This window comes from Hippoglossus hippoglossus, chromosome 7 (assembly GCF_009819705.1).
Source record: "Hippoglossus hippoglossus isolate fHipHip1 chromosome 7, fHipHip1.pri, whole genome shotgun sequence".
Taxonomy (NCBI): Eukaryota; Metazoa; Chordata; class Actinopteri; order Pleuronectiformes; family Pleuronectidae; genus Hippoglossus; species Hippoglossus hippoglossus.
Genome location: NC_047157.1, coordinates 26,600,873 through 26,625,604, shown reverse-complemented (window position 1 = coordinate 26,625,604; position 24,732 = coordinate 26,600,873). Strand labels below are relative to the sequence as shown.

The following is a 24,732-nucleotide window of genomic DNA, read 5'->3' as shown; positions in this document are numbered from 1 at the left end:
AGATCAGGTTTTATTTCATGGTGAGTAGAACACAGTGACAGCAGCCTCTGTACTTTTGAAGATGAAATAAGGAAATAAATGAATAACAAATATTATTGACACCAATTATGGTTCCATCAACAAATAGTTCACATTAAAAAGGAGTTCATAAAACAAAAAAGTCACTAAAATTAGTTGTGGTTAAAGAATGAAAGAGGAAATAATCAAGTTCTATTACTTTAACTGTATTTAAATACTTGAGTTACTTTACTGAGTTACTTTCCAATACTGTAAAAATGCGGAAAGAGGTGAAACTTCAAGCGCAACAGACTTATGTTGAAAATCCTCCCCGGAAGTATGACACCGTTGGTGGCGGGTAACTTGACGCAATGAGGGGGCGTCAGTCCAAACAGGAAGAGACAGGAAACACCTGAGTGATGAAGTTTGCTTCTCATCGCTCCTCCACCACAAACTTCTTCTCCCCGGTGTCCGAGGCCTGAGGCTCGGCTCCGCGGCGGCGCTGCCCGGGTCTGACGCACCAGCAGCGGGAGAGGAGAGGAGGGGGCAGCGTCCAGGCAGCACGCTAGGCTAGCTGGTTAGCATGCTAGGCTAATAACTTTAGCCCTTACGAAGCCTCAACTTGGAGAAACTTTGTTAAAATCACGCGGATCGCTGGTTTCTGAACCACCGATCCGCAGATCAGCTGGAATATTAGAATTTCTCACATTTACCGCTTTATTAACGCCGCCCGGAGGTGTTAGCATCTCAGCTAGTTAGCTCCCATCCGCGCCGTGGACGGATCGAGGCTCGGTGGGGAGATGAGGCGCAGAAACAAACACGTCACACACGGTCACTGACACTTCGTGAGCACCGAGCGATGAGCTGCACGCGCGGCTGTTAACCGCGTCCGAAGCGTCACGGTGTGTTTCCTGCGGCGGAGGCAACTGACAGGTGGAGCGCAGCGGGGTTGTTAGCATGGAGGAGCCGGGCAGCGGCTCCTGTGAGCGGTTACATAACCACAGCAGGTCCGGAGAGAAGCTGCTGCACGTTTCATCCCGATCACACAGACTCTGACAGCTGAGCCCTGCTGCGAACACACACACACACACACACACACACACACACCACAGTCAACACAACAACAACAACAGCAGCAGCAGCAGCATGGAGGAGGTCTGAGGCTGCAGAGACAGAAGAACAACATCCCGCTGAAGATGGAGTCAAACCCGCTGATAAACGGTAAGAGATGGAACCTCTTCACACTGTGTTTACATGCTAGTGTGTGTCTGTGTGTGTGTTACAGGAACAACAGGTGTGTGGCAGCTGCTGAGGCCTCAGCTGCCTCCATGTGTGCGTGTGCAGGATGGTGGAGCGGACTGGTCCAGGTTCAGACCTGCAGGCTGAGCGCTCATCCACATGAGAGGAAGTGGGTGAAATGTTGAGCTCAGTCCAGATCTCACACATCGACCACAGGCAGTGATGGAGACTAAACATCAACTCCTCACAAGCAGAGACAGGAAATCAAGTTGAATGAGCATCTCCACTTCCTCCCACTGTACAAAACTGAAGCCAAATTATCTCTGATATGAACGCTGTCATCTTCTGCTGATGACGTCGTTTAGAGTCAGAGTCTGGGCAGTCGGCGAATCAGGAGTCAGTCTCAGCTGTCAATCAGTCTCTTTTCATATCAAATACACCAAACTGATCAGAAATGTGAACATCAGTGTGATAACAACTACCTGAAATGACAGAAACCATCTTTGAGAAACATTTGGTAAGCTTTGTTTGCTCCATATCCCATCTGCTAACATGGAGGAGGTGGGGTTTATGACTGGCTGTCTCCGAAATCATTCACTAATCACTATATAGTGAATATAGTTGTTCCCACAATGCATCGTGAAAAGTAGTGAACAGCCAATGGTCACTAACCAAGTAAAATATACCATCATGCTTGTGGCGGAGCGAGGGCATTCAACACCTAAAAGTATCAGCAGTATAAATTTAACATTTAAAATGTCAGATTTTCCAACGACCAACGTAGTTATTGTTTTTTGTCATAATCCTGCGACAATGACGTAATTCCCAGCGCAGAGAAGATGGACAGGGTAATGTCCGGAAGTGTTTTTAACTTTTGCAGATGAGCTCACGATATACTTCTCTTATATAAAAGCCACTATGTAGTGAAGTAGGGTTTAGAGTTCAGACGCAGCCTGTGGCTTCACTTTTGGGAGCTGGCATGTTGTCCATCTTTACGTACAGTCTGTGTGTGTATATATATATTTGTGTAATGTATGTATATGTATGTGTGTTGAAGTGCCTTTGAGCAGCAGAGTCGACTCCCTCCAGGACAAACTGCTCTCTCTCTTACTCTCTCTCTCTGTGTTTGTTCCTCTCTCGCCCGCTGTCCTTCTCCCTTGGTTACAATTGATGAAAGGTCTCACCATGGCGATGGTTTCCAAGGTGTTTGATAGGTTAGTTATGTAAGAGGTCTGCCAATGGTACTGAGGCTGATCTGCATGTCAGTGTGAAGTGAGACAGACACTGGTTCACGAGTAGAGAGCTCAGTCACCTTAATGCACTTCCTGTCTGTCCACCTGTCTCACTGTCTCCCTCTGCCTGCGTCCATTCAAACTGCTCGACCACAGACCAGGGCCCCCCCCCCACCAGACTATCTGTCTGTCACTGATTGAAGACATAAACACTTGTGTTAACGTTTTCCTGACAAAGAGTTAAGTTTTAAATCCACCACCATCTCCACGACTGAGACACTTGACGTCACCGTAACTCGATGAATCTTAACATTCTCGTCACAGGTCGTTAACATGGAGACGATGATGTGTAAAGATTTGAATCCATCTCAGGTGTCCATCTTCCACGCTCTCACAGTTTGAACAGACTGTTGTGTTAGCCCCGGCGACACCTAGTGGCCAGAGGCATTATGTTTTAAGGTTGACTTGTGAACACAACATCTCAGAAACACCAACTGGGAATTTCTTCAAATTTGGTACAAACGTCCAGTTGAACTCAACGATGACCTGATTAGATTTCAGGGGTCAAAGGTCACGAGGAACAGATATATTAACATGTAATTTGGTACTGATTTGTTATTGAGGATGTCCCCCCCCCCCCCCCCCCCCCCCCTCTCAGCCATGGACCCGTCCATCACGCTGTGGCAGTTCCTGCTCCACCTGCTGGAGGACCAGCGGCAGCGTCACCTGATCTCATGGACAGGTGAGGACGGAGAGTTCAAGCTGCTGGACGCTGAAGAGGTCGCCCGACTGTGGGGACTCCGCAAGAACAAGCACAACATGAACTACGACAAACTGAGCCGAGCGCTGAGATACTACTACGACAAGGTACTAGTACTACGAACAATGAATCCCACATCAGTGATTGGCTCAGTAGTTAATTTATTCACATGTTTTTCCTTGTTTGTGTTTGTGTTGTTGTCGTCTTTCAGAACATCATAAAGAAAGTCAGTGGTCAGAAGTTTGTCTACAAGTTTGTCAGTCAGCTTGACCCCTCCCTGCCTGAGGGGGTGCCTAACGGAGAGGACAGCCAGAGGAGGGAGAACACCGACCCAACCAGCCAATCAAAAGGCCTCGGGGGCGTGGCCTCAACCTGTCCATCAAAGGGCTTGCCCCAGGTGCACTTTGACTTCCTGTGTTTGTTGTTTTGTGTGTTTCTGCAGAATGAATATTAATAATATTTAATAATATTAATGATCGTATCGACCGATTGATTTCTGTATTGATCTGCAGCGCTCGTCACCCAGCACCCTCCTTAAAAGCTCCAGAAACGACTACATGAAGTCCGGCCTCTACTCCACCTTCACCATCCAATCACTGCAGGCCTCGCCCAACCCACGGCCAATCAAAACAGAGCTGCTGCTGCAACAAGACGCAGCGCCCAAGGTGGAGCGCACGCCCAGAGAGGTGAGACGCGATCACATGATTAATGACGTCAGAGAAGTCATAACAAATCAGATGCTCTCTGATGCGACATATCAGGTTCTTTTAGAAAATCAAGGAAACGAAACAATTACAGGAAGTTACAGACTTTTTGATTCTGAGGGATAATTATAAAATGATAATCTATTATTTAACTATAATGGTAATTAGTAACATCACAGCTGGTCTCAGATCAGTTCCTGGTTCTTCACATTTGTCAGATTAAAGAATGTCAAGACTCTAACGTCTGCCTCTTCCTCTTTGCTCCCTCTTCCTCCTCAGGTCTGTGTGTTGTCAGAGTCTAAACCTCTGTCAGTAGGTGGCGTTGTTGACTCGTCTCTTCAGGTGATCGTCACTCAGCCGTCTCCTTGTCCGACTCCGGCGCTCAGTCCTCAGATACCAGCCAGCGCCACCAGCCAATCACAGGTGGGTATCAGGCCCTGTCCCCTGATTGGTCAGGTTTTTACTCCTGCTCTCCAGAGGACCGACCCTTTAGATTTTAATGAGCTCTCCTCTGGTGCCACCTTCAGGTCAGATTTGGTGTCATTTTTCTATTTCTCCTTTCCCAGAATCCCCCTGCTCCTCCTCTGAGCGAACCTCCGCAGATTTATCTCACCAGTGTCGGGGATTCGTCCTCCTTCACCCCTCTCATCCCCCTCCAGGGCCTTCAGGGGCCACAGCAGGACGACGTCAACCACGCCGCCAGCTTCCCACCTCACTCCCACACTGCTCCTCACGCCCCGCCCGTCTTCGTCATAATAAACCCGCCTCCCCTCCAGCAACAGCAGCAGGTGGCCATGACTCCTGCTCTTCCTTCCCTTGCGCCTCCTCCCCCCACTCGTCCTCCTCCTCCCCCCATCATCATCAAGGAGGAGAACCTGCCATCAGAGGAGGAGCTGCTGGAGATAGTCTCTCTGGAGGAGAAACAGAGGGAGGAGGTGAGACACTTTTCTCATTTACAGGTTGTTATGTTGTCAGATGACACAACTCCTCCTACTCCTCCTCATCTTCCTCTGTCATCACTTGTTCTCATGACTCCTCTCTGTTTCCTCCTTCCCGGTTCAGGACCCAGAGCCCCCCCTCACCATTGTGGAGAGTCCGCCCCCGACCTACATGGAGCTCAGGGTCGGAGGTCAGCCACCTGCAGGGCAGAGGGGAGTGGAGGGGGAGGTCAAGGTCACAATAATAGGTAACGTGTGTGTGTCTGTGTGGCTGTGTGTGTCTGTGTGTGTCTGTTATAATGAACTCCAGTTTCTCTCTCTGTCAGATCCCTCTGTCCCTCCTGTAACCCCCACCTCAGCTGTGACCCCTCCAGTGACCTCCACCTCGGACGCAGCTCCTCCCAAACCAAAGAAGCCACGGGGGCTGGAGCTGCCCTCCTCCCCCTCCCTCCCCCCCGGCCTCTCTCTGGATAAGGTGTGCAGCCTGCGCTCAGCAGACGAAGCCATTGACCTTTAACCTTAATGATAATTGACAAGATTGACCACATGTGTTTCATCTTATGACATCACTTCCTGTTTGTTTCCTGTGCAGGTGAATGCAGCTGTGAACAGTTTACTGGCTCCGGGATCAGCGACCAACACGCTCACCCCGACCGTCATCACCTCCCACGCACTGGTAAACTCAGCTGTATGTGCATGTGTGCGTGTGCATGTTTCTGCGTGTGCATCCCAGATAACTTGTGCGTCTCTTTGTCCAGACGCCGGTGCTGTTGACTCCCAGTCCTCTTCCTTCCACCATCCACTTCTGGAGCACGCTCAGTCCCATCGCTCCTCGCTCACCAGCCAAACTCTCCTTCCAGGTAATACCCAGAGCCGGCAAGGTAACAGCCACGAGTCACATGACGCCAGCACAGGTTGTTGTGATCTGTCACCACGTCTGATCTTCACCACACGATCATTGGGACTTAAACCTGACCACAGGAGATCACCTCATAAACATAGAAGTACAGACATACAAACACACTGTGTACTGTGTGTACATGTACCTCTTCCAGGTCACAGAGAGAGGGACACACACACACACACACACACACACACTCTGCAGGTCTCTGGCTCAGTTTTTCTCCATCTGTTCATTGAAAATCACAAACAACAGATTTGTCTCTGGTCTTTTTTCAAAACCTTCATCTCCCCAGTATAATCCAGAATAAAGTAACAGTCCCTGTTAGTCTGTATAATCCAGAATTAATAAATATTGTCTCTGTGTCTCTTTGTGTAGTTTCCCACTAACGGCAGTAATCAGATCCACATCCCAGCTCTGAGCGTCGACGGTCTCTCCACACCTGTGGTCCTCTCCCCTGGTCCCCAGAAGTCCTGAGCCCCCCCCTGCCCGAATCACACAGCTCGTCACCGGGCTCCTGACTCTTCTGACGAGGCCCCTGGCCCCCTGGAGGGTCGGAGGAGAACTGCATCTGGACTGCCTCTGAAGCACTCCGCTCAGGTTCAAGCTCATCGTGTGACTGGTAAGAGCGGCAGGTTTGATTGTTGGAGTCTCTGAACTGAGCAGGACGACGTCTGAGCATCGTTCATTGTTCAGTCTTTTCTTGTAGCGACCTCAGACGACGTGTCGAGGGGTTGTCGGAAAACGGGATTCTTCTCTTCACTCGCACCACAAGAGGCTGACAGATGATGAGGTGGAGGGATATTTCTTCTTCTGAGGGCTTTAACTGACAGAATAACTTTACAGATTGTTTTTAATTTGATTAAATGAACAGAGAAGAATCACAAATGTTTTTCTTCAGTCCGACGGAATCCGTTAACGATGGGAAACATGGAGAAAAGAAAAACATTTGTTTGACTGATGGAGGATCTGTTTCAAACAGAAACCGTGTTTTTTTTTAATCATCTGAGGAGATTTTTGCACATCTGGAATCGACCTGATTCGTTAGGAAACATCTGGAAATCGCTCGGAGCTGAAATCAGATTCATCTTTAATGTTGCTCAGAACTTTTTACTTTGAAAAAGTGGTTATTTATTTCTCTTTCTTGTTTTCACTCCTGAATATAACTGGACTGTTTCAATCAACTAAAAAGGTGCGTTTGATTTACACACCCTCACATGAGGTCAGTTATTTCAGCATCATTTTATAAACCTTCCTCCAAAAAACGACTTTTACAGACACTTAGGGTTTTTTCTTCGCTCTTATTGGCCGCTTTTTAAGGCCACGCCTTTCCACACTTATGCATGGCCTGTTATTGGACTGAACTCATCAGCGTTGCGTTGAACCGACCAATCATAGCTGATGATGATGATGGACTCGTCAGTTTTTACTCAGCCAAGTTATTTCTCTATAAATGTCTCAGATTGTATATTTTGTAAAAGAGACTTGAAGAAGTTTCGTCTTGTGATTCTTCAGGAGATAAATGTTTGGGGTCAAAGTTTAAATGACGTCTGACAGTCACTTTCCTCTGGCTGTGAAGTATTGATCAGCGTGTTTGTTTATTGATTGATTTACGTGTATTCTTCATTCCAGACGTAAAGTAGATTTTTCTAGGAGCAGCTCTAATTGATGAATGTTGTTGCAGTGACGTTTTGAAATCACAGTCGTTCTCGCTCTTTTTAAATCCGAGGAGTTCAGGTCCGAAAAAAAGTTTCACTTTTTATTCCCCAAAAAATCCAAAGTGATGAACCTGTGGACAGAGTCTGGTTCCTCTGAAAAGACTGTTGTTGATGTTGTTGTTGTTCTTGTGATGCTAGCTGAGCTCTGTGGTTGCCATGGTAACCTGACCTGACTGTTGCTGCTCTTGTTGCTGAAGCTCCTTGTGATGACGCTGTTAACATGTTTCTATGCTTCTGTGTGTGATGACAAGGCTGCTGACTCCCTCACACACACACACACACACAATATATATGTACACTCAGTGACCTGGGCCCTGTACTACGCAGCCGGACTTATACATTACATTACATTTAGCTGAGGCTTTTATCCAAAGCGACTTACAATAAGTGCATTCAACCATGAGGGTGCAAACCCAGAACAACAAGAATCAAGAAAGTACTATTTCTTCAAGAAAAGTTCAGGTTAAGTTCGGGGTTTCCAGTCCTACGAAGCTCGTTCACTTCATATCGGGGTAAATCACCATGGTAACTTATGCTGAGCAGATAACCTGCTCCAGGTTAAGTTGCAGATAAGGGATCAAACCGTATAAAAGCTCCGCCCACTGACCAATCAATTCCTTTGAACCGTGACATCAGCGTTCTTAGAGGATCCGTGGAGCTGGTGTGGATTGTTCGAGTCTGAGGAGGACCAGGGTCTTCAGAGGACCAGGGTCTTCAGAGACCCACAAGATCCTTTGAGCTCCTCTGATGAGTTTCTGAAAGATCTAGATTCTCCTCAGAGGATAAACCTCTGTCAGCTGCTGGAGCCGAACAGAACCAACCTGACCTGTTGGAGCAAAGTGCTCACAGAACCACAGACGGCATCTGCTTCACCTACTGACACTGATGTACTGGGCGAGTTAGCGGAGGGATAACAAGACATAGTTTAATACTTTTATCCTTTGAGAAGCTTTATCCTATGAAATTTAGTATTTATTTAGAATGGGAGATGGATCGTTTGCAGATGTAACTTGTGACAGCCTCCCTCCTCTCTCTCTCTCTTTCTCGCTCTCTCTCTCTTTCTCTCTTTCTCTCTCTCTCTCTCTCTCTCTCTCTCTCTCTCTCTCGAAATGGCGTACGAAAATCGGTCCATATGTGTTTATTGAGTAGTGATGTCAAACGTTTCCCCCCCCAGTGTGTCCTCAGTCAGTTCAGACAGTGTGTGTCAAACTAAAGCTCATTATAGAGGCTACATCATGTGATTAGGCGAACAAACAATGATCACATGAATAGAAAAGAAAAGATTGTTTTTTGTCTGTTGTGATTGATCTGATTGGTCAGTAGTTTGGTCATTGACAGGTTTTGATCTCTTATCTCAAACTGCTTCGGAGTCGGTTAGTGATCCATGGTGATTTACCTCAGTAACAAGTGATCCAGCTTCATGGGACTTGGAAGAGTTGAACCTGGATAACCTCAGATCCTGCTTCATAGTTCAGAACCCAGGTCTGAGACCTGAACTGGACAAAATGTCCTCACAACTATGGTTTTAAACCAAACTTTGATCTCACAGACATAACAAGACATGAACATATGCAAACACACACACACACACACGCCTGGACTGTCGGGAGCTGAGTGAAGCTGGAGTCTGAGTTTCAAGACATTTGTAAATGATGACGCAGCCGCCCACATTCTGATTGGTTCTTATCAGTCACATGACTTGACTATCAGCGGTGAACACCTCGTCATCAGAAGGGAAATCCCTGCTCTTTCTTTTTACTATCGCTGAGCACTAAGTGACCAACTGCAGAGTAGACAATCTACTTCCTGTTTACACCACATGACCAGTGCACATGAATGGTCATGTGACAGGTGTGTTAGTGTGGATGGAGATTATTTCTGATAAGGAGCTAAAGCTCGGGTCATTTTTGTCAATTTGGGGCGAAGCCTAGAATTACAAATATCTTTCATCAAAACACTGAGAAAAATACTCAGTTCAATGTAAAGAGAAAACAGGAAGAAATGTTTTATATTTGAGCTGAAATGAGATTTTTATTTTGTTTCTTTAACGAATCATCAGTTCTGAAAAGTGCCACATGAAGAAGACGAAGAGTTCAGGGGTGGAGCTGGTTTTCTTACAGATGTACGAACACTCTTAAACACTTGGCAGAAAAGACAATGATGTTAAAAAATAAACCAAGCTTGTTGAATTGTCTCTTCAGCCTCACGTCAGCTCCTGACGGGGACATTTCCCAGCCTCAGCAGTGATGTAAACGCAGCTCCAAGCCATTGTGTTTGACTGTTCTCTAGAGCATGACTCTATTTTTCTATTACAGACGACGAGTTTATTTTGTCAATAAAGTTTAGTGAGTGAACGAAGCCTTAAAGATTCTGAGCTGCAGCAGAAGAAAGAAACGGTCGATGTTTTTAAACTGCATGATGAAGAAAAAGCCATTTACAGACGACATTGTGACGTTATGCTAACATTTCTCTCACCAGCAGAACACCAAGAATGTTTTTATATTCATCAGCGGGAGCATTGCATTCTGGGTAATGTCTAGGTTAGTTTAGAGCTGGAGGTTCACTGTAAAAAATTGTGTGCCGCTTTGATAAGGACGTTTTATTGACCATGTTCAAAAATGTTTTATCTTTATCTGGAACAATAAAGTTTGATTTGAAGTTAAAGCAAATCAGAAACATTTTCTATAAATCAGTGCAGTGATTTGATTATTGATGTTTGATTTATGTTTGTTCACGCCTCCGTGAGTCGAACACGTTTGGCCCTCCAAAATAAAAGTGGCACAACATTTTTCACGTGTCCGTTAATCCAGCGTTGTTGCAAACAAAAGGTTGTTTCACATTGTGTGACGCGTTTTGTGATCATTGTGAGCGACGCCATGTTGTCATGCGGAGCTTTCTGTCTGATCAGCTGCTGTTGCTATGGAGAAGAATCGATGTCGGTTAAAGGTTTAGAAATGACCTCTGATTGGATTATTCACTGAAAGTTGACCCCTTTACTAAATATGTTCTGTGACCTTTGACCTTTTGTCAGGTCAGTGTTCGTTTTGATGATTCAGAAACAAAACACTATTTTGACAAACTTGTCATACTCAGAGGTGCTGAGTGTGTCCCATGATCCTTTGCAGCAGGATGAGGTCGGACAGAAAGCTCCGGAAGCCTTCGATCTTCTAATTGTAAAGTTTTTATCTTCAAATCTTTTTGTGTACATACATGAAATATAACCTGAATCTATATATTCTGTACTGACGAGTGTATTTCATGTGTTGTTTCCGTGGCCAATCGTCGCTGTCAGATCCTGCGTGGCCCTGCCCCTCCTGGCCTCTGATTGGTCGAGGAGTTTATTGATGTAAGGGGTGGGGCCTGCTTTTATTTTTCTGAGACAGAGTTCAATGTGTCCACGACATATTTACTGGAAAAACTAAAGATATTTTTTATGGACTTTTGTGTAAATGTTCTTCAAATTATTCTACTCGTTTTCTACGAACACACACACACGCACACGCACACGCATGGAAACTCACCGTCTTCCCCCAAACTTAAACCTGATTTAACCTGAACCTTAAAACTGCATAAAAAGTACTTGGGACGACACAGTGACACAGTCTCGCAGTGGGAAATAGAAACAAACGCACACACCACACACACATTGGAGTAAAATAATAAAACTATTTTGTTGTGTACACTCTGACTCGTCACTGACTCTCCTCATGTCACCGTTTTATTTTTTTTATTACCGTTAATTAAATAACTTTGTATGTTTGGCGTTCTACAGGTGAAGAGACATCGTCCGGGTGAGTCTCGGATATTTAGACGCCATCGTGTCTAGAGAAGATGTGACGTCACAACAGTCATGTCAGCTGACTGGGTCAAATCTGTGTAACTGGGTAACTAGTAACTAAAACTAATTAACAAGTAACTGAAACGCAGTATCTAGTAACCAAAACTTTGGAACCAGTAATTAAGACCAAGTAACTAAATACTTTAAGTTAAGTAACAGTAACTTAAACTAGGTAACTACTAATATGTGTTAACTGGTAAATAAGGCTAAGTAACTAAAGCCTAGTAATCAGCATCTAAAACCAAATATGTAGTAATTATAAGTAACTAGTAACTAAAATGAAGCAACCATTAACTAAAACTAAGTAAACTGTAACAAATGCAAGTAACCAGGTACAAAAGTTTCTAGTCAGTCGTGTTGTGAGATGTTCTGTCCCTTTAAAGGTTCAATGTGTTTATTTTAGTGACATCTATTGGTGAAGTTGCAGATTACAACCAACTGAACTAAACATTCGTTCTGGTGTGAAAGTGTACCTCTCCCCTCCAGCTCTGCAGCGCCCCCACCTGGTAAAGTCAGGAACTTGATTCTTAGTCATTGATCGGTTTAGTGTCTGATCACTGATTACGTGTGTTAACGTCGACTTTGTTTTTCAGACACAATCAGCTGATTCATCAGAATGTTCACATCGATGAGCTGTCACCATGACGACCGCACACCCAGCACCGATCAGTATGATTCATCCTCATCTGCTGCTCAGAAACACGACAGAAACCTGTTTTATTTCATCCTTTAAATTAGATTTTTTTTAAATTATATGTGAAAATAAAATGAAGGATGTGAGCTGTGAAAGTTACAGAAAGAATTACATTTATTTTACATGTACTTTGATTTTTTTTTTTTGGTCCATGTCCCATCTGCTAACATGGAGGAGGTGGGTACATGACCTGCACCCAACCACCAGGGGGCAAGCCAGATTTTATGGAACTGTGATTCCGGCTCAGACCGGAAACGTCATCGAGGTCACGCTCAATAAAAATATTGATGTTTGATTCATGTTGTTCACCTGGTGTGTTCAGGGACCCTGGGAAAATGAAGACACGTGTTATATCGTGACAATGAAAAATGTTATATATATTTTTAATATTATGCTTGTGATGTCAGTGTTCATGTCTTCCCCCCCCCCCCCCCCCCCATCACACACACACACACTGTCTGACGGGAATTAATGTTTACTTCAGTGTTAATCCAGACTAAGCTGGATTTCAGAGGCAGCAGGATTGTTTTCACTCAGCAGGAGTTCACACTGGGAAACACACGCACACACACACACGCACACACACACGCACACACACGCAGTGTCAACATGATGTATATTCTAAGTGATTATTTATAAATGTACTGTAGATAACATTTGAAAGGCTAAGACTAATCCCTGGACATTAAAATGTTTCACGTAATAATCAGAGTGAATTTTCTGAACAACAACATCTGAAACTGCTCAGACTTTATTTTGTGTGAATAAACTTTAAATGACTCCTGCAGAACACGTGTGTGTGTGTTTGTTACCTGTGTGTACGCAAACCTCTGTCTAACAAAACACGTGATGTATACTAAAGCATGTTCATTTAATCTGTTTTTACACAAATGTTAAGTTTGATGGATTAATAGAGCTAACATTAGCTCTATAGCTACAGTACAAATCATAGAACACATCTAAATACGATCATAATTAAATAAAGATAAACGTGTCTTCACTTCCTTCTTCTATCCAGAAATGAAGCCAATATATCTCGGAAACGAGCGCTGCCTTCTTACACCGATGACGTTAGAGAGAAACCATTTCTGAAAAACATTTATTCAACCTTTACTTTGATTTTTTATTTTGGTCCCATCTGCCAATGGGGAGGAGGCGGGGTTAATGATCTATACTGAAGCCAGCCACCAGGGGGCGATGGAGTTGATTGGCCTTCGTTTTTGTGTGCTGTCATGTCCATGTTTATTTACAGTCTGGTAAAACAAGATGAGTCGGTGAAGGTCTCGTACAGTAACTGTGACTCATGTAGGTTTACTGGATCGCTGTGACATCACTATGACATCACTGTGACATCACTGACCATGATGTTGTTCTACTCTAATTATAAATATTGTACTTTTACTTCATTACATTTATCTGATCGATGACTTTTCACATTCAGATCAATTAAACTAAATATTATCAATCAGTGACAATGCTCTTCTGAAACTTGAATCTGTTGATAATTAAATAACATTTGTTCCTCAGTCAAATGTCTAATACAGTATTTTTACTTGTAATAGAGTACTTCGACCGAAGTAATAAGTTACTTCAGTAACTGAGAAAAACAACAAGAGAAGAAGAAGAGACTCATCTGGAGAATCTGGAGCATTACGTCATGTTAACCCCCCCCCCCCTTCACATCATCGCCTCTGTGCAGCATCCGAGCTGTGATTGGTCCTTCACCCAGTGGCCTATAAATGCCATTGGCTGCTGTGAAGTCAGCTGCTGCGGACCTGACAGAGGACACGAGAGAGGGATGAGAAGGACCCGGTCCTGTTCTGATCCGGATCAACAGAACCACAACCAGCCCGAGAGCGTCCCGATCCTTACCCGGACCCAGTTCATCTCTGTCCGCACCCGCACGGTGCACCCGCTTTGCCTCGGCTCGGCACGGGTCGGCTCGGAGCAGTAACAAGGTGAGAACATGGGCGTCTGTTCTTCATCAGGACCGAGTGATGATGATGATGATGATGATGAAGGAGACTCGTTGACTTAATAGAAGAGAATTTGTCAGAGCCATTTAACATGGATGGTGATAACACACACTGTCCCATAGTGTGTGTGTGTGTGTGTGTGTGTGTGTGTGTGTGTGTGTGTGTGTGTGTGTGTGTGTGTGTGTGTGTGTGTGCGCGTGCGTGCGTGTGTGTGTGTGTGTGTTTGAAGATGATGCTTTAAATGACACGGAGCTAAATCACGGTGACACCTACATTTGTTATTGGATTATAGATCATTGGTTATAGATTATAAAACACACTGGGACACAGTCTCAGCTCCAACAGAAAAATGAATAATAAAAATAAAACCAAACCATGAACTTCAGTAGTAATAATATTTAACACATTAAAAGGAGCAGCTCCACATCTTGGAGCTGGTAGGACGTGGTTAGCTTAGTTTAGCATAAACCCTGTAATCAGGTGGAAACACATCCTCTTCCTTCAGCTGTGAAGTTCACTGATGTAAAACCTGCTGGAACTATTTCCTGATGGACGCAGCGTGTCCCTCCACCCTCTGAGTAGTGAGGACTAAATGTCTCGGGGGGACAGACACTGTCCCGTTAATGATCCCTTACTGGACTTTTCACTCAGCTTCATCTGTACAGTAAGTTTCTTCACTTCATTCAGTCGGGTTCATGTTCGGGACGTTTCCACGACGACACGAGTGTTTTATCTTCACGACACTGAAACGCTCGGTTCAGGACGTCTGTTTTTTCCAAGGCAACGACAGCTGGTACAAACTCCGACTCAAATATGAAACGTCAAAGGTCACTGTGACCTCACCACACTTGTTTTTGGAGTTAACTCAAAAATCTACACACTAAATATGACAGAATTAAAATACAATGATGAATTGATGACGTTAAATGTCTTAGGGGTCAAAGGTTAACGTCACTGTTGTGCTGCAGGAAACTGTTTTTACACTTTATTCAATCTCACTCCCGTGAAGTCGCAGTCAGTCAGTCGAAGCTAACAGTTACCTCTCAGCTCGTCCGATGCTCTTTGAAGAAATGTAGCTGACGTTTGTGGTTTTCTGTCGTTGGCGTTTAGTGACGACGTCAGAATCTGCAGTCGAGAGTGACAACAGGAAGTCGTAAACGGATGATTTCATTTCACCAACTTCTAACTCGATCACCTTCACTCCCACATGACTGAGCATTAGCATTAGGGGATGCTAACTCATAATCATGCCAAAGCTGGTGTCGTTAGATCAATCAAGTAACTGTTTTAAGTTAGCCATATTTGTACGTTTTTACTATTGCTACATAGCTAACGTTTGCTCAAGTTTGGATATCAGCTGATCCATCAGAAACAAACTGTTTATTCTCCAGAGGTGAAAAGCAACACCAATGTTAAGTCTGGTTTTCTTCTATTTCTGTCACGTCTTTGCTTCTTCTAAAGTTAGCATGCTAACAGCTAGCCCTGGTGTAACTTCTGGTCCTGGTCTAAGAAGATCACTAGAACAGGTTAGAGTCAGGTTTGGGTCTGGATTAGCATTAGCATTAGCTATAGGATATGTTGTTATGATGGTTAAGGTGACGGTGAGGTAGAGGGAAACCCTTTTTGTCAATAAGTCACCTCACCAAGATAGAGGTATAAGTACATCTGTGTGTGACCGCTCCGAGGTAATTAACTAGCGTCTCCTGCTCTCCTCCAATCACAGCCACTGCAGCAGGACACTTAACGAGGCGCCCGCAGCTCGTTAAATTATTAACACCACCTCATCAATATTCCATCTGCTCAGCAGCAGCTGAGGGGGAGGAGATGTGTTCAGATGTTGGAGCAGAGAGACGCACCCCCCCTCAGTCTGTCGTTTACAAGAAGGAGGAGGTCCAGAGGTTTGAACGCCCGGCCTCGCCACGCTGCATTCATGTTCAGCCTGGAAATATCGATACGCCTCCTGGAACAAACAGGAGCATCAAATAAAATCCAGCTCTCAGTACAAAAGTAAAGAATAAAAACACATCGTAACCTTTCTACAAATTACCTGCAACCCAAACTGCTGTGGAAGAATATAGTATAAAGTAGCATGAAATGGAAGTATAATGGAGTAAATATACTTAGTTACTTTCCAGTATTTTAATATCTCACAGCTGAATCAGTTCACTGTGAATATCAGTGTTTATTTGGGACACAGTGAGTGGACCAATCACAGAGCAGCTGAGGTCGCTCACATCACTTTGTCCTCTTGTGTCACTTCCTGGCTGGTTGCCATGGCACCAGAGGCAAAGTGTCCCTGTTTCCTGTCCCGCTCAGTGTGTGTGGAAGTCCACAACAACAACAACAACAACAACAACTATCTGGTTCCATTAAGGCTAAAGACTCAGTGCGTGTGTGGAGAGAGGAGGCAGCTCAGTGACAAATATAATGAAATCAAATGCTCGCTCTCTCGCTCTCTCTCTCTCTCTCTCTCTCCCTCGCTCTCTCGCTCTCTCTCTCTCTCTCTCTCTCTCCCTCACTCTCTCTCTCTCTCTCTCTCTCTCTCTCTCCCTCGCTCTCTCGCTCTCTCTCTCTCTCTCTCTCTCTCTCTCTCTCCCTCGCTCTCTCTCTCTCTCTCTCTCTCTCTCTCTCTCCCTCGCTCTCTCGATCGCTCTCTCTCTCGCTCTCTCTCTCTCCCTCGCTCTGTCTCTCTCTCTCTCTCTCTCTCCCTCGCTCTCTCTCTCTCTCTCTCTCTCTCTCTCTCTCTCTCTCTCTGTCTCTCTCTCTCTCTCTCGCTCTCTCTCTCTCTCTCTCTCTCTCTCTCTCTCTCTCTCCCTCGCTCTCTCTTCAGCCAACTACAAATCCCTTGTTTATTTCTGAACACACACACACACACACACACACACACACACACACACACACACACACACACACACACAGTTTTATTTATTATTTAAATCTTTTGTGTCTGTCCAGTTGTAGATGAGACTCGCCTCCTGCTGACCATCTGGAGGAAGTTGTTGTCATCATTTAGCCAGCGCTTCCTCCAGCCCAGTGCATCATGGGACCTGCAGTCCGCTCCGTGCTCCTTGTCAGCCTCATGACATCATCACTGTGTGCTGAACTGGACGGGACCAGCCAAGGTAAATAACAGTAGTATGTTTTAAAGAGAGCAGGACGCGGGATGACCGGCGTGTGAAGATGGGTTTTCAAATCAATCGTTTTTAAATAAAGGTTTTGTTTGTGTTGTGTCCTGTAGGTGGCGCTCTGCTGTGCCCTCTGCAGTGTGTGTGTGAGACACGGCCCTGGTACACACCACAGTCTGTGTATCACGAGGCCAGGACGGTCGACTGTAATGAACTCCACCTGCAGAGAGTACCAGCCAACGTCTCATCTGACACACAGGTAACAGTGACATCACACATGTAACTGTGACGTCACACATGTAACAGTGACGTCACACAGGTAACAGTGACGTCACACATGTAACTGTGACGTCACACATGTAACAGTGACATCACACAGGTAACAGTGACGTCACACAGGTAACAGTGACGTCACACAGGTAACAGTGACGTCACACATGTAACAGTGACATCACACAGGTAACAGTGACGTCACACAGGTAACAGTGACGTCACACAGGTAACAGTGACGTCACACAGGTAACAGTGACGTCACACAGGTAACAGTGACGTCACACAGGTAACAGTGACATCACACAGGTAACAGTGACGTCACACAGGTAACAGTGACGTCACACAGGTAACAGTGACGTCACACAGGTAACAGTGACGTCACACAGGTAACAGTGACGTCACACAGGTAACAGTGACATCACACATGTAACTGTGACATCACACAGGTAGCAGTGACATCACACAGGTAACAGTGACATCACACATGTAACAGTGACATCACACAGGTAACAGTGACGTCACACAGGTAACAGTGACATCTATACCTAATGCGATACCGAACTAACTTAGTCAAAGTCAAATATGGATATAATTTTATATTGTTGTGTTGATGTTGTGTTGATGTGTTTCAGGTGCTGCTGCTGCAGAGTAACAACATCTCGTCCATCACTTCTGAACTTCAGAGTCTGACCAACCTGACAGAGCTCGACCTGTCACAGAACCACTTCACACAGGTAATACACACACACACACACACACACACACACACACACACAGACACACACACACACACACACACACACAGACACACACACACACACACACAGACACACACATACACACACACACACACACACACACACACACACACAGACACACACACACACACACACAGACACACACAGACACACACAGACACACACACACACACACACACACACACACACACACACACACACACACACACACTAAAGAAGTGGTTTCACTCTGTCCAGGTGAGCTCAATGGGTCTCTGTACTCTGGGTCGACTGGTGACTTTGTACCTGGAGGAAAATCATATTGAAGAGTTGGTGGACTTCAGTCTGAGGAACCTGTCCAGTCTGGAGGAGCTCTACATCAACCACAACCACATCACCTCCATCGGACCCAAAGCCTTCGCCGGCCTCACAAACCTGCTGCGGTAACCTCCTCCTCTTCTTCTTCTTCTTTTTGAAAAACACAAGCCTTAGTAACAAATCAGAGACAATAGAAACCTCTTAAATAAACTGCAGAACCAATTTGAAAGTCCTCTACAGTTTCCTTGGTGACCAAAAGGACTAACTTAAGGTAGGATTGAAGTCTCACCTGATCACCAAAACCCCTCTATGGACCATTACTACTGTCCACTAGGACCTACTAGGACTACAATATCTAAAATACCAACTAGAAAACTAGATCACCCCAAGGACCATTAAAACCATCTAGAGGACCTCTAGACGACCATCAGACCAACAGATCTGCAGCCACTACAACAGTGACCACTAGATTTAGCTGAAGGACCGCTGGAATCCAAATGGTGATCACAAAAACTGCTTAAAAGAAACCTCTTCAATGATCATTAGAACCAAACCCTTCTAAAAGACAGTAGAACCTCCTGCACCCTTTGGGTTCCTTCTCTTCATTTGTATCTTGAGATAAAAGGCTCTAAAAGTTGATCTGTTCTTTTTATTTCAGTCTCTGTCGTGTATTTACCATCATTCTTTGCCAAACGGGTCTCAACTCGATCTGAATAACTTTTCTGCCTCTGCTCATTACTGCAGGCTCCACCTGAACTCCAATCGGCTGGTGGCCATTGACAGTCGTTGGTTTGAGTCCCTGCCATCTCTGGAGATCCTGATGATCGGGGAGAACCCCATCTTGGGTCTGGAGGAGAAGAATTTCCTTCCTCTGTCCCGGCTCCATAGCTTGGTCCTGGCTGGGATGGGACTGGCTTCCGTCCCCTCTGCCGCCTTCCTGGGCCTTGACTACCTGGAGAGTCTGTCCTTCTACGACAACAAGCTCAGGTGTGTGTGAGTTTGATTCTGTTTGTGATGTTCTCTCACTGTTCTGAGTGATCTGGATGAACGATTGTTTTCTTGACAGGTCTGTTCCCCGGGATGCTCTGAGCATGCTCCCGAACTTGAAGTTCCTGGACCTGAACAGGAACCCGATCAGCAGAATCCAGCAGGGAGATTTCCAGAACATTCAGCACCTGGAAGAGCTCAGGTCAGTCTGAGAACACAACTGCAAAAAGTAGGAACATCCCGAGTGATTGTAATGATCACTCCAACCACACGTTATGGTGGATTGACAGTCGTGTCACTCATCATGAGATCGGGCCACTCGGGTCCTTGTCTGTGACACCAGTAAATGTTGATTGTGTTTGTCTTTAGTCTGAACAACATGGAAGAGCTGCTGCTGGTGGAGCGAGGAGCTTTTCAGAATCTTCCAGAAATGGCCAAACTGGAGCTGTGCAAAAGCCCACGACTGTCATACATCGACCCGCAGGCCTTCAGGTGAACACCCTCACCTTTCTTTTTTCTCAAATTTCCATTTTTTACTTTCATGTTTCCTCTAAAATTTCGCACATGAACAATTATGTTTTCTTTGCATCTTCCTCCTTTTGCTCCTCCTCTTTAACTCTTGTCCTTTCTGTCTTCTTTCCCTGTCTCCTCTCGTCCTCAGTGACCTGCCGTCCCTCCGGACTCTCCTCCTCCACAGTAACCAGCTCAGCCTCCTCTCTGGAGACCTCCTCTCCTTCCTCCCATCCCTGGAGGAGGTGTCTCTTCACTCTAACCCCCTGCGATGCGACTGTCTCTCCTCCTGGGGGCCTCATCTTGGCAACCAATCACATCTCAAGCTGCTGGAGTCGTCCATAACCGTGTGCTCGTCCCCACTTCACTTGATTGGTCGGGAGCTACAGGAGGTGGTGGCGGCCGGGTGGGGCGGGGGTGGGGCCAACAGCTGCCTGCCACACATCTCTCCTCACTCCTTCCCACCAAGCATGAACGTCAGCGCTGGGCAGCCAATCACTCTGGAGTGCTGGGCGGACGCTGATCCCGCCCCACAGTTCTACTGGGTCACACCCACTGGAGACAAGGTGGGTGGGGTCACGAGGATTTGTGAGAGTGTGTGTGTGAACCGTCTGTTAAGGAAATTGTTTGGAAAAGTTCAGACGCTTTGAAAATAGCGGGACGTCTCACAGAGTCTGATGCTAATTGGTTCAGTCATTTTTAAATAATTCTCCCGATAAACAAACCTACAGACACACAGGTGAAAATGTAACCCCTCCTCTTTACCTGTTCAGGTGAGCTCGGAGGCAGTGGCTGCACCAATCATATCCCAGGAGGGCCGTGGCCTTAGTGGAAAGAAGATGAAGAAAAAGAAGAAGCATCGCATGACAGACCCAGGAGCGTTGGTGATCGAACACGCCGAGCTATCAGACGCAGGTCGGTCAGGTTCACGTTCAGCCTGCAGGGGGAGCTCCAGTCCAGTTTGACTAAAAGATCTGACCAGTCTTACCTTCTCTCTCAGGTGTGTACACCTGTGTGGCGTGGAATGTGGAAGGAGCAGACACAAAGAGCGTCTCGGTGTTTGTGGACTCTCAGGGGTTTGGGGGCTGGTGGCCCGGCGGGGGGGCCCGGCAGGATGGTGATCCCAGCAGAGAGCAGCCGTGGCTGGGGAACTCGTCTGCAGCTTCCCTTGTGGTTCTGGCCAAGGTTCATCTTTCTGTCTTTTATTGTTTATTTTTTATTAAGTAGAAGTTTTGAAAGACGATGTGATATAAAATATTTTTTATTGTTGCTACGTTTGACTCATTTCTGACATTTGAAGGATGCAGATTCACTTGTTTCCTGTTTCCTGCAGGTGGTTCACGCTCAGTCGGTGGTGTTGGAGTGGAGGTTGTATCCAAGTGGAGGATCCTCGTCTCAGGGTCAGAACCAGCAGGACGCCCCCCTCCCTCTGCCTCGGTGGACCAGCGCCACTGTGCACATTGACAACCCTCAGATCAGCTACACCGCCAAGGTGAGCACATCCACCCTCTGTACACGTGTCTCTGATCCTCGCTGATGTGGGTGGAGATAAAACATGGAGCTAAAAGAAGAGCAACACTTTTCTCTAACTTTACTCTTTGTGTCTCCAGGTCCCAGTCGACGTTCAGGAGTACAACCTGACCCACCTCCTTCCTGCCACAGAGTACCATGTCTGCCTCACCGTCTCCTCCTCTCCTCCGTCCCTCACCTCCCCCTCCTCTTCCCTCAGCTCCTCCCCTACTCCCATCTCTTCCTCCTCCTCCTCCTCCTCTCCTGTCCACACCTCCTGTCTAAACATCACCACTAAGGAGGCAGGTTTCTCTGTGGAGCTGGTGGTCTCGCGGCGCAGCAGTGTGGCGCTGGCGGCCGTCATGGGCTCGATGTTCGCTCTGTCCATCATGGCCCTGCTGATGGTCTACATGGGACGCCGGGTGCAGCAGCACAAGTCCTGCGGCCACTCGCTGAAGAAGTACATCCAGCACGCAACGTCCATCCCCCTGAACGAGCTGTACCCACCACTCATCACGCTGTGGGAGAGCGAGGCCGAGAAGGACAAGGACGACAAGGAGGAAGAGGAGAGGGGGGCAGTAGAGAGGGAGGAGGAGGCAGGGGGGAGTCAGATCGACACGACGAAGACGTTCATGTGGTAGCTGAGGGAGGGGGCGGGGTTTAATCCACAGAATGACAGACATTTAATGACAAGGGGGAGGGGGGTCATGGAGGGACGAGGAAGGAAAGAAGAGAAAGTTGATGGATGAAAGTAAAGAGAGGTCATGTGACTCAATGATGAGCCTGACAGTCAAACAGCAGGGTATAATGTGACCAGGACCAGGAGAGGAAGAAGAGAGGAGAAGGAGAAAGAGATGAAACAAACCAGAAGATAAAAAATATGTCAGGCATCAGATTCACCTTTAAAGGAGCATTCTGCCCTTTAGCCTCCTTCACTTCCTGCTCAGCCTCTTCAGAGCGAGCTACTTCCTCCCAGACGTCACTGAGAACAAATCCAAAAGACAAGATTTTAAAATATACACGTTTTGAGTTTGATGGGCTGAAAACAAAAACATCAGGAAGTGGACAACTGGACGTCCTGAGGATAGACGGACAGAAACATTCACAGAAGAGGTCTGTTTCTCAACAGGGCCTATAACTGGTCCGTCAGCTGGTTACAAACAGGACTTTACTGGTAAACTGTTGAGTCCAGATGTTTTCATCTCCTTCCTCTCTTTCTCTTTTCCTCCCTCTCAGTCCCTCATCAGTGAAGCACACTGACAGTAGCTCTACTGTAAAGACAAAAATCAGATTATTGTAATTTAGTTCATCTGATGAACGTGAACGCAGCACAGGCGCACGAGAGCTGCACTTAAAGGTCCCATTTTCAAATCTTTAGTTTTTCAGAAAACAGAAAATTCACACATAAAAAAAAACAAATCGTTGAATTATTGATTTTATCTGAGGGTACGAGGCCGGAGTGTTCAAACGTCCAGGTAACACAGATCTTCAACATGCATCTGACTTCTGAAACTTTGATTGTAGATTAAGATGGATGACAAGTCTCCACTTCCTTCCACTATCCAGAAATGATGCCAAAATGATCTCAGATACAAACGCTGCCATCTTGTGGTGACGATGTAATTTGGAGTCAGAGTCTGAGCTGTACTGATCATCGGGTGGAGCCTTGGTATCGAGGTCCAGTCGATACACGTGCTCCACCAATCTTGAGTCTCAGCTGTCAATCACGACGTCTCAGCCTGATCATCAAACACTAAATAAAACCAAACTGATCAGAAACACTTGAACAAACATCAGTGTGAGAAGAACCACCTGAAATGACAGAAACCATATTTGACAAACGTTTATTTAATTTGTACTTTGATTTTTTAGTCTGCTCCATGTCCCTTCTGCTAACATAGATGATTATGACCAATACTGCAGCCAGCCACCAGGGGGACGATCAACCTTTTGGAGCTGTCATGTCGTCCATCTTTTTTTACAGCCTATGGTCTGAACACGGGACCTTTAACGCAGATCAGCGCAGCATGAACATTATTTGTTATCACTATTATATTTTCTATCCAATACACGGTGGTCGTCATGGCGACAGTCGTCGAGCGGTGTGTCGGATTGGATTCGGGCCAAAGCTCGGTCGCTGACACCGCTGCTGAAGATTTGAACACCCTGTGCACGGACACTAACTGACCTTTTGTTCACGGACGCAGAGTTTTGACCTCTGACTGTTTTTTACCCTGTAACACTGAGTCCGTCGCTGCGGGACGCGGTGGTGCTGCATGCCTTTGCACTCATATGTAAACTGTTTATACACAAACCTCGTCTGAGTCCCAACCTGCAAACTGATGGCGTGTTGACTTCAGGTCCTGAGCAGTGTCACAGCGACACTCTGACGCCACCAAGGAAGACAAACTGATGATAGAACATTCTACGTAATCTGCTCATTTTAATTTGACTTTAAATCATTTTTAGTTTCCTTTATATAAACTTCTATCACTTCTTTGCTTCTACTGAAGTTAGCGTGCTAACAGCTAGCCCCGGCCCGTCTGATGCTCAGAGGACGCGTCACCGTCAGGAAGACAAAACTGACGTATTGAACCTTTAAGGTCATTTATGGTTTTCTGTCACACTAACAGAATCTCTTCATGTTTTCTGTCGTTGTAGTGATTGATCAACTAATTTAATAATTTGAAAAGTGATTGTCCGATTAACTGATGACGACAACAGCAGTAACTCAGAGAAAAATGTTGTTTTTTGTTGGTGAGTTCTATGACGGGTTGAAACACAAAGGCCTGTTTATCTGGATGTAGTTAAACTGGGTGACAGACGTCCCTGAAATCATCTCATGTGTCGTTTTGACTCTGAATCAACACTTTGAGATTCACACGTCACAGTTTGCAGGTTTGTTGTTCAGACTTTTAGCCAAATATTCCCTCAGCTGTCTGTCAACCAAAAGTCTTCAGGAACAAACACCCAAAGGAAACTCCGGGCATTTCAGAAATATATTCTGTACATATACGAACAATATGATATGCGGTTTTAAAGAAGTGTCTTTGATTCACTGTCTTTCAGTTTTTCTGTTTTCTCTCACACTGAACTGAATCTCTTCAGACTGATCGTCAGATAAAATGAGACATTTGAAATTTCAGTTTGGACTCTGTGAAATTAACATGGTTAAAAATTGATAGAATGATGTGAAGATGAATTGACGATGTAGATGAAGCTTATGTGATGTTTGTGAGCCTCTCATCTGCTGAAGAAAACCATGACGTGTGTCTG

At 45.7% G+C, this 24,732-nt stretch overlaps 2 protein-coding genes and 2 long non-coding RNA genes across 5 annotated transcripts in view; 2 read left to right on the top strand and 2 right to left on the bottom strand.

Annotated features, from left to right (window-relative positions):
* Nucleotides 1–142: 142 nt before the first annotated feature.
* Nucleotides 143–7,790, top strand: elk1 (ETS transcription factor ELK1). Of its 2 annotated transcripts, XR_004614365.1 has the most exons (12): nt 143–1,218; nt 3,127–3,335; nt 3,440–3,625; nt 3,741–3,914; nt 4,212–4,355; nt 4,499–4,867; nt 4,995–5,118; nt 5,197–5,345; nt 5,463–5,546; nt 5,629–5,730; nt 6,150–6,393; nt 6,481–7,790. XR_004614365.1 is itself a non-coding variant. In XM_034589965.1 (11 exons), the coding sequence occupies exons 1-11, from the start codon at nt 1,194–1,196 to the stop codon at nt 6,246–6,248; spliced, it is 1,665 nt and encodes a 554-aa protein (XP_034445856.1). In that variant the 5' UTR covers nt 143–1,193; the 3' UTR covers nt 6,249–7,790. The 2 variants fall into 2 exon arrangements, 1 of the variants encoding a protein (XP_034445856.1); XM_034589965.1 differs by having other exon boundaries at nt 6,150–7,790.
* On the bottom strand, nt 7,720–9,147 carry LOC117764315. Its single transcript, XR_004614368.1, has 2 exons — nt 8,917–9,147; nt 7,720–7,821 (listed from the first exon to the last, which is right to left on the bottom strand). It is a non-coding gene; the product is annotated as an uncharacterized LOC117764315 (long non-coding RNA).
* A 4,624-nt stretch (nt 9,148–13,771) lies between these two features.
* On the top strand, nt 13,772–22,312 carry si:ch211-180f4.1 (leucine-rich repeat neuronal protein 1). Its single transcript, XM_034589954.1, has 13 exons — nt 13,772–13,979; nt 16,953–17,119; nt 17,236–17,381; nt 18,028–18,129; nt 18,391–18,575; nt 19,195–19,437; nt 19,517–19,639; nt 19,807–19,929; nt 20,099–20,513; nt 20,721–20,862; nt 20,948–21,132; nt 21,281–21,439; nt 21,558–22,312. Exons 2-13 carry the CDS (start codon nt 17,038–17,040, stop codon nt 22,095–22,097), a joined length of 2,445 nt encoding a protein of 814 aa, XP_034445845.1. The 5' UTR covers nt 13,772–13,979; nt 16,953–17,037; the 3' UTR covers nt 22,098–22,312.
* Nucleotides 22,313–24,673: 2,361 nt separating this feature from the next.
* The window catches only part of LOC117764314, an 11,086-nt gene continuing 11,027 nt past the window's right edge, over nt 24,674–24,732 (bottom strand). Inside the window, exon 3 of the long non-coding RNA XR_004614367.1 lies at nt 24,674–24,706. This is a non-coding gene — a long non-coding RNA (uncharacterized LOC117764314). The remainder of the gene's footprint in view (nt 24,707–24,732) is intronic.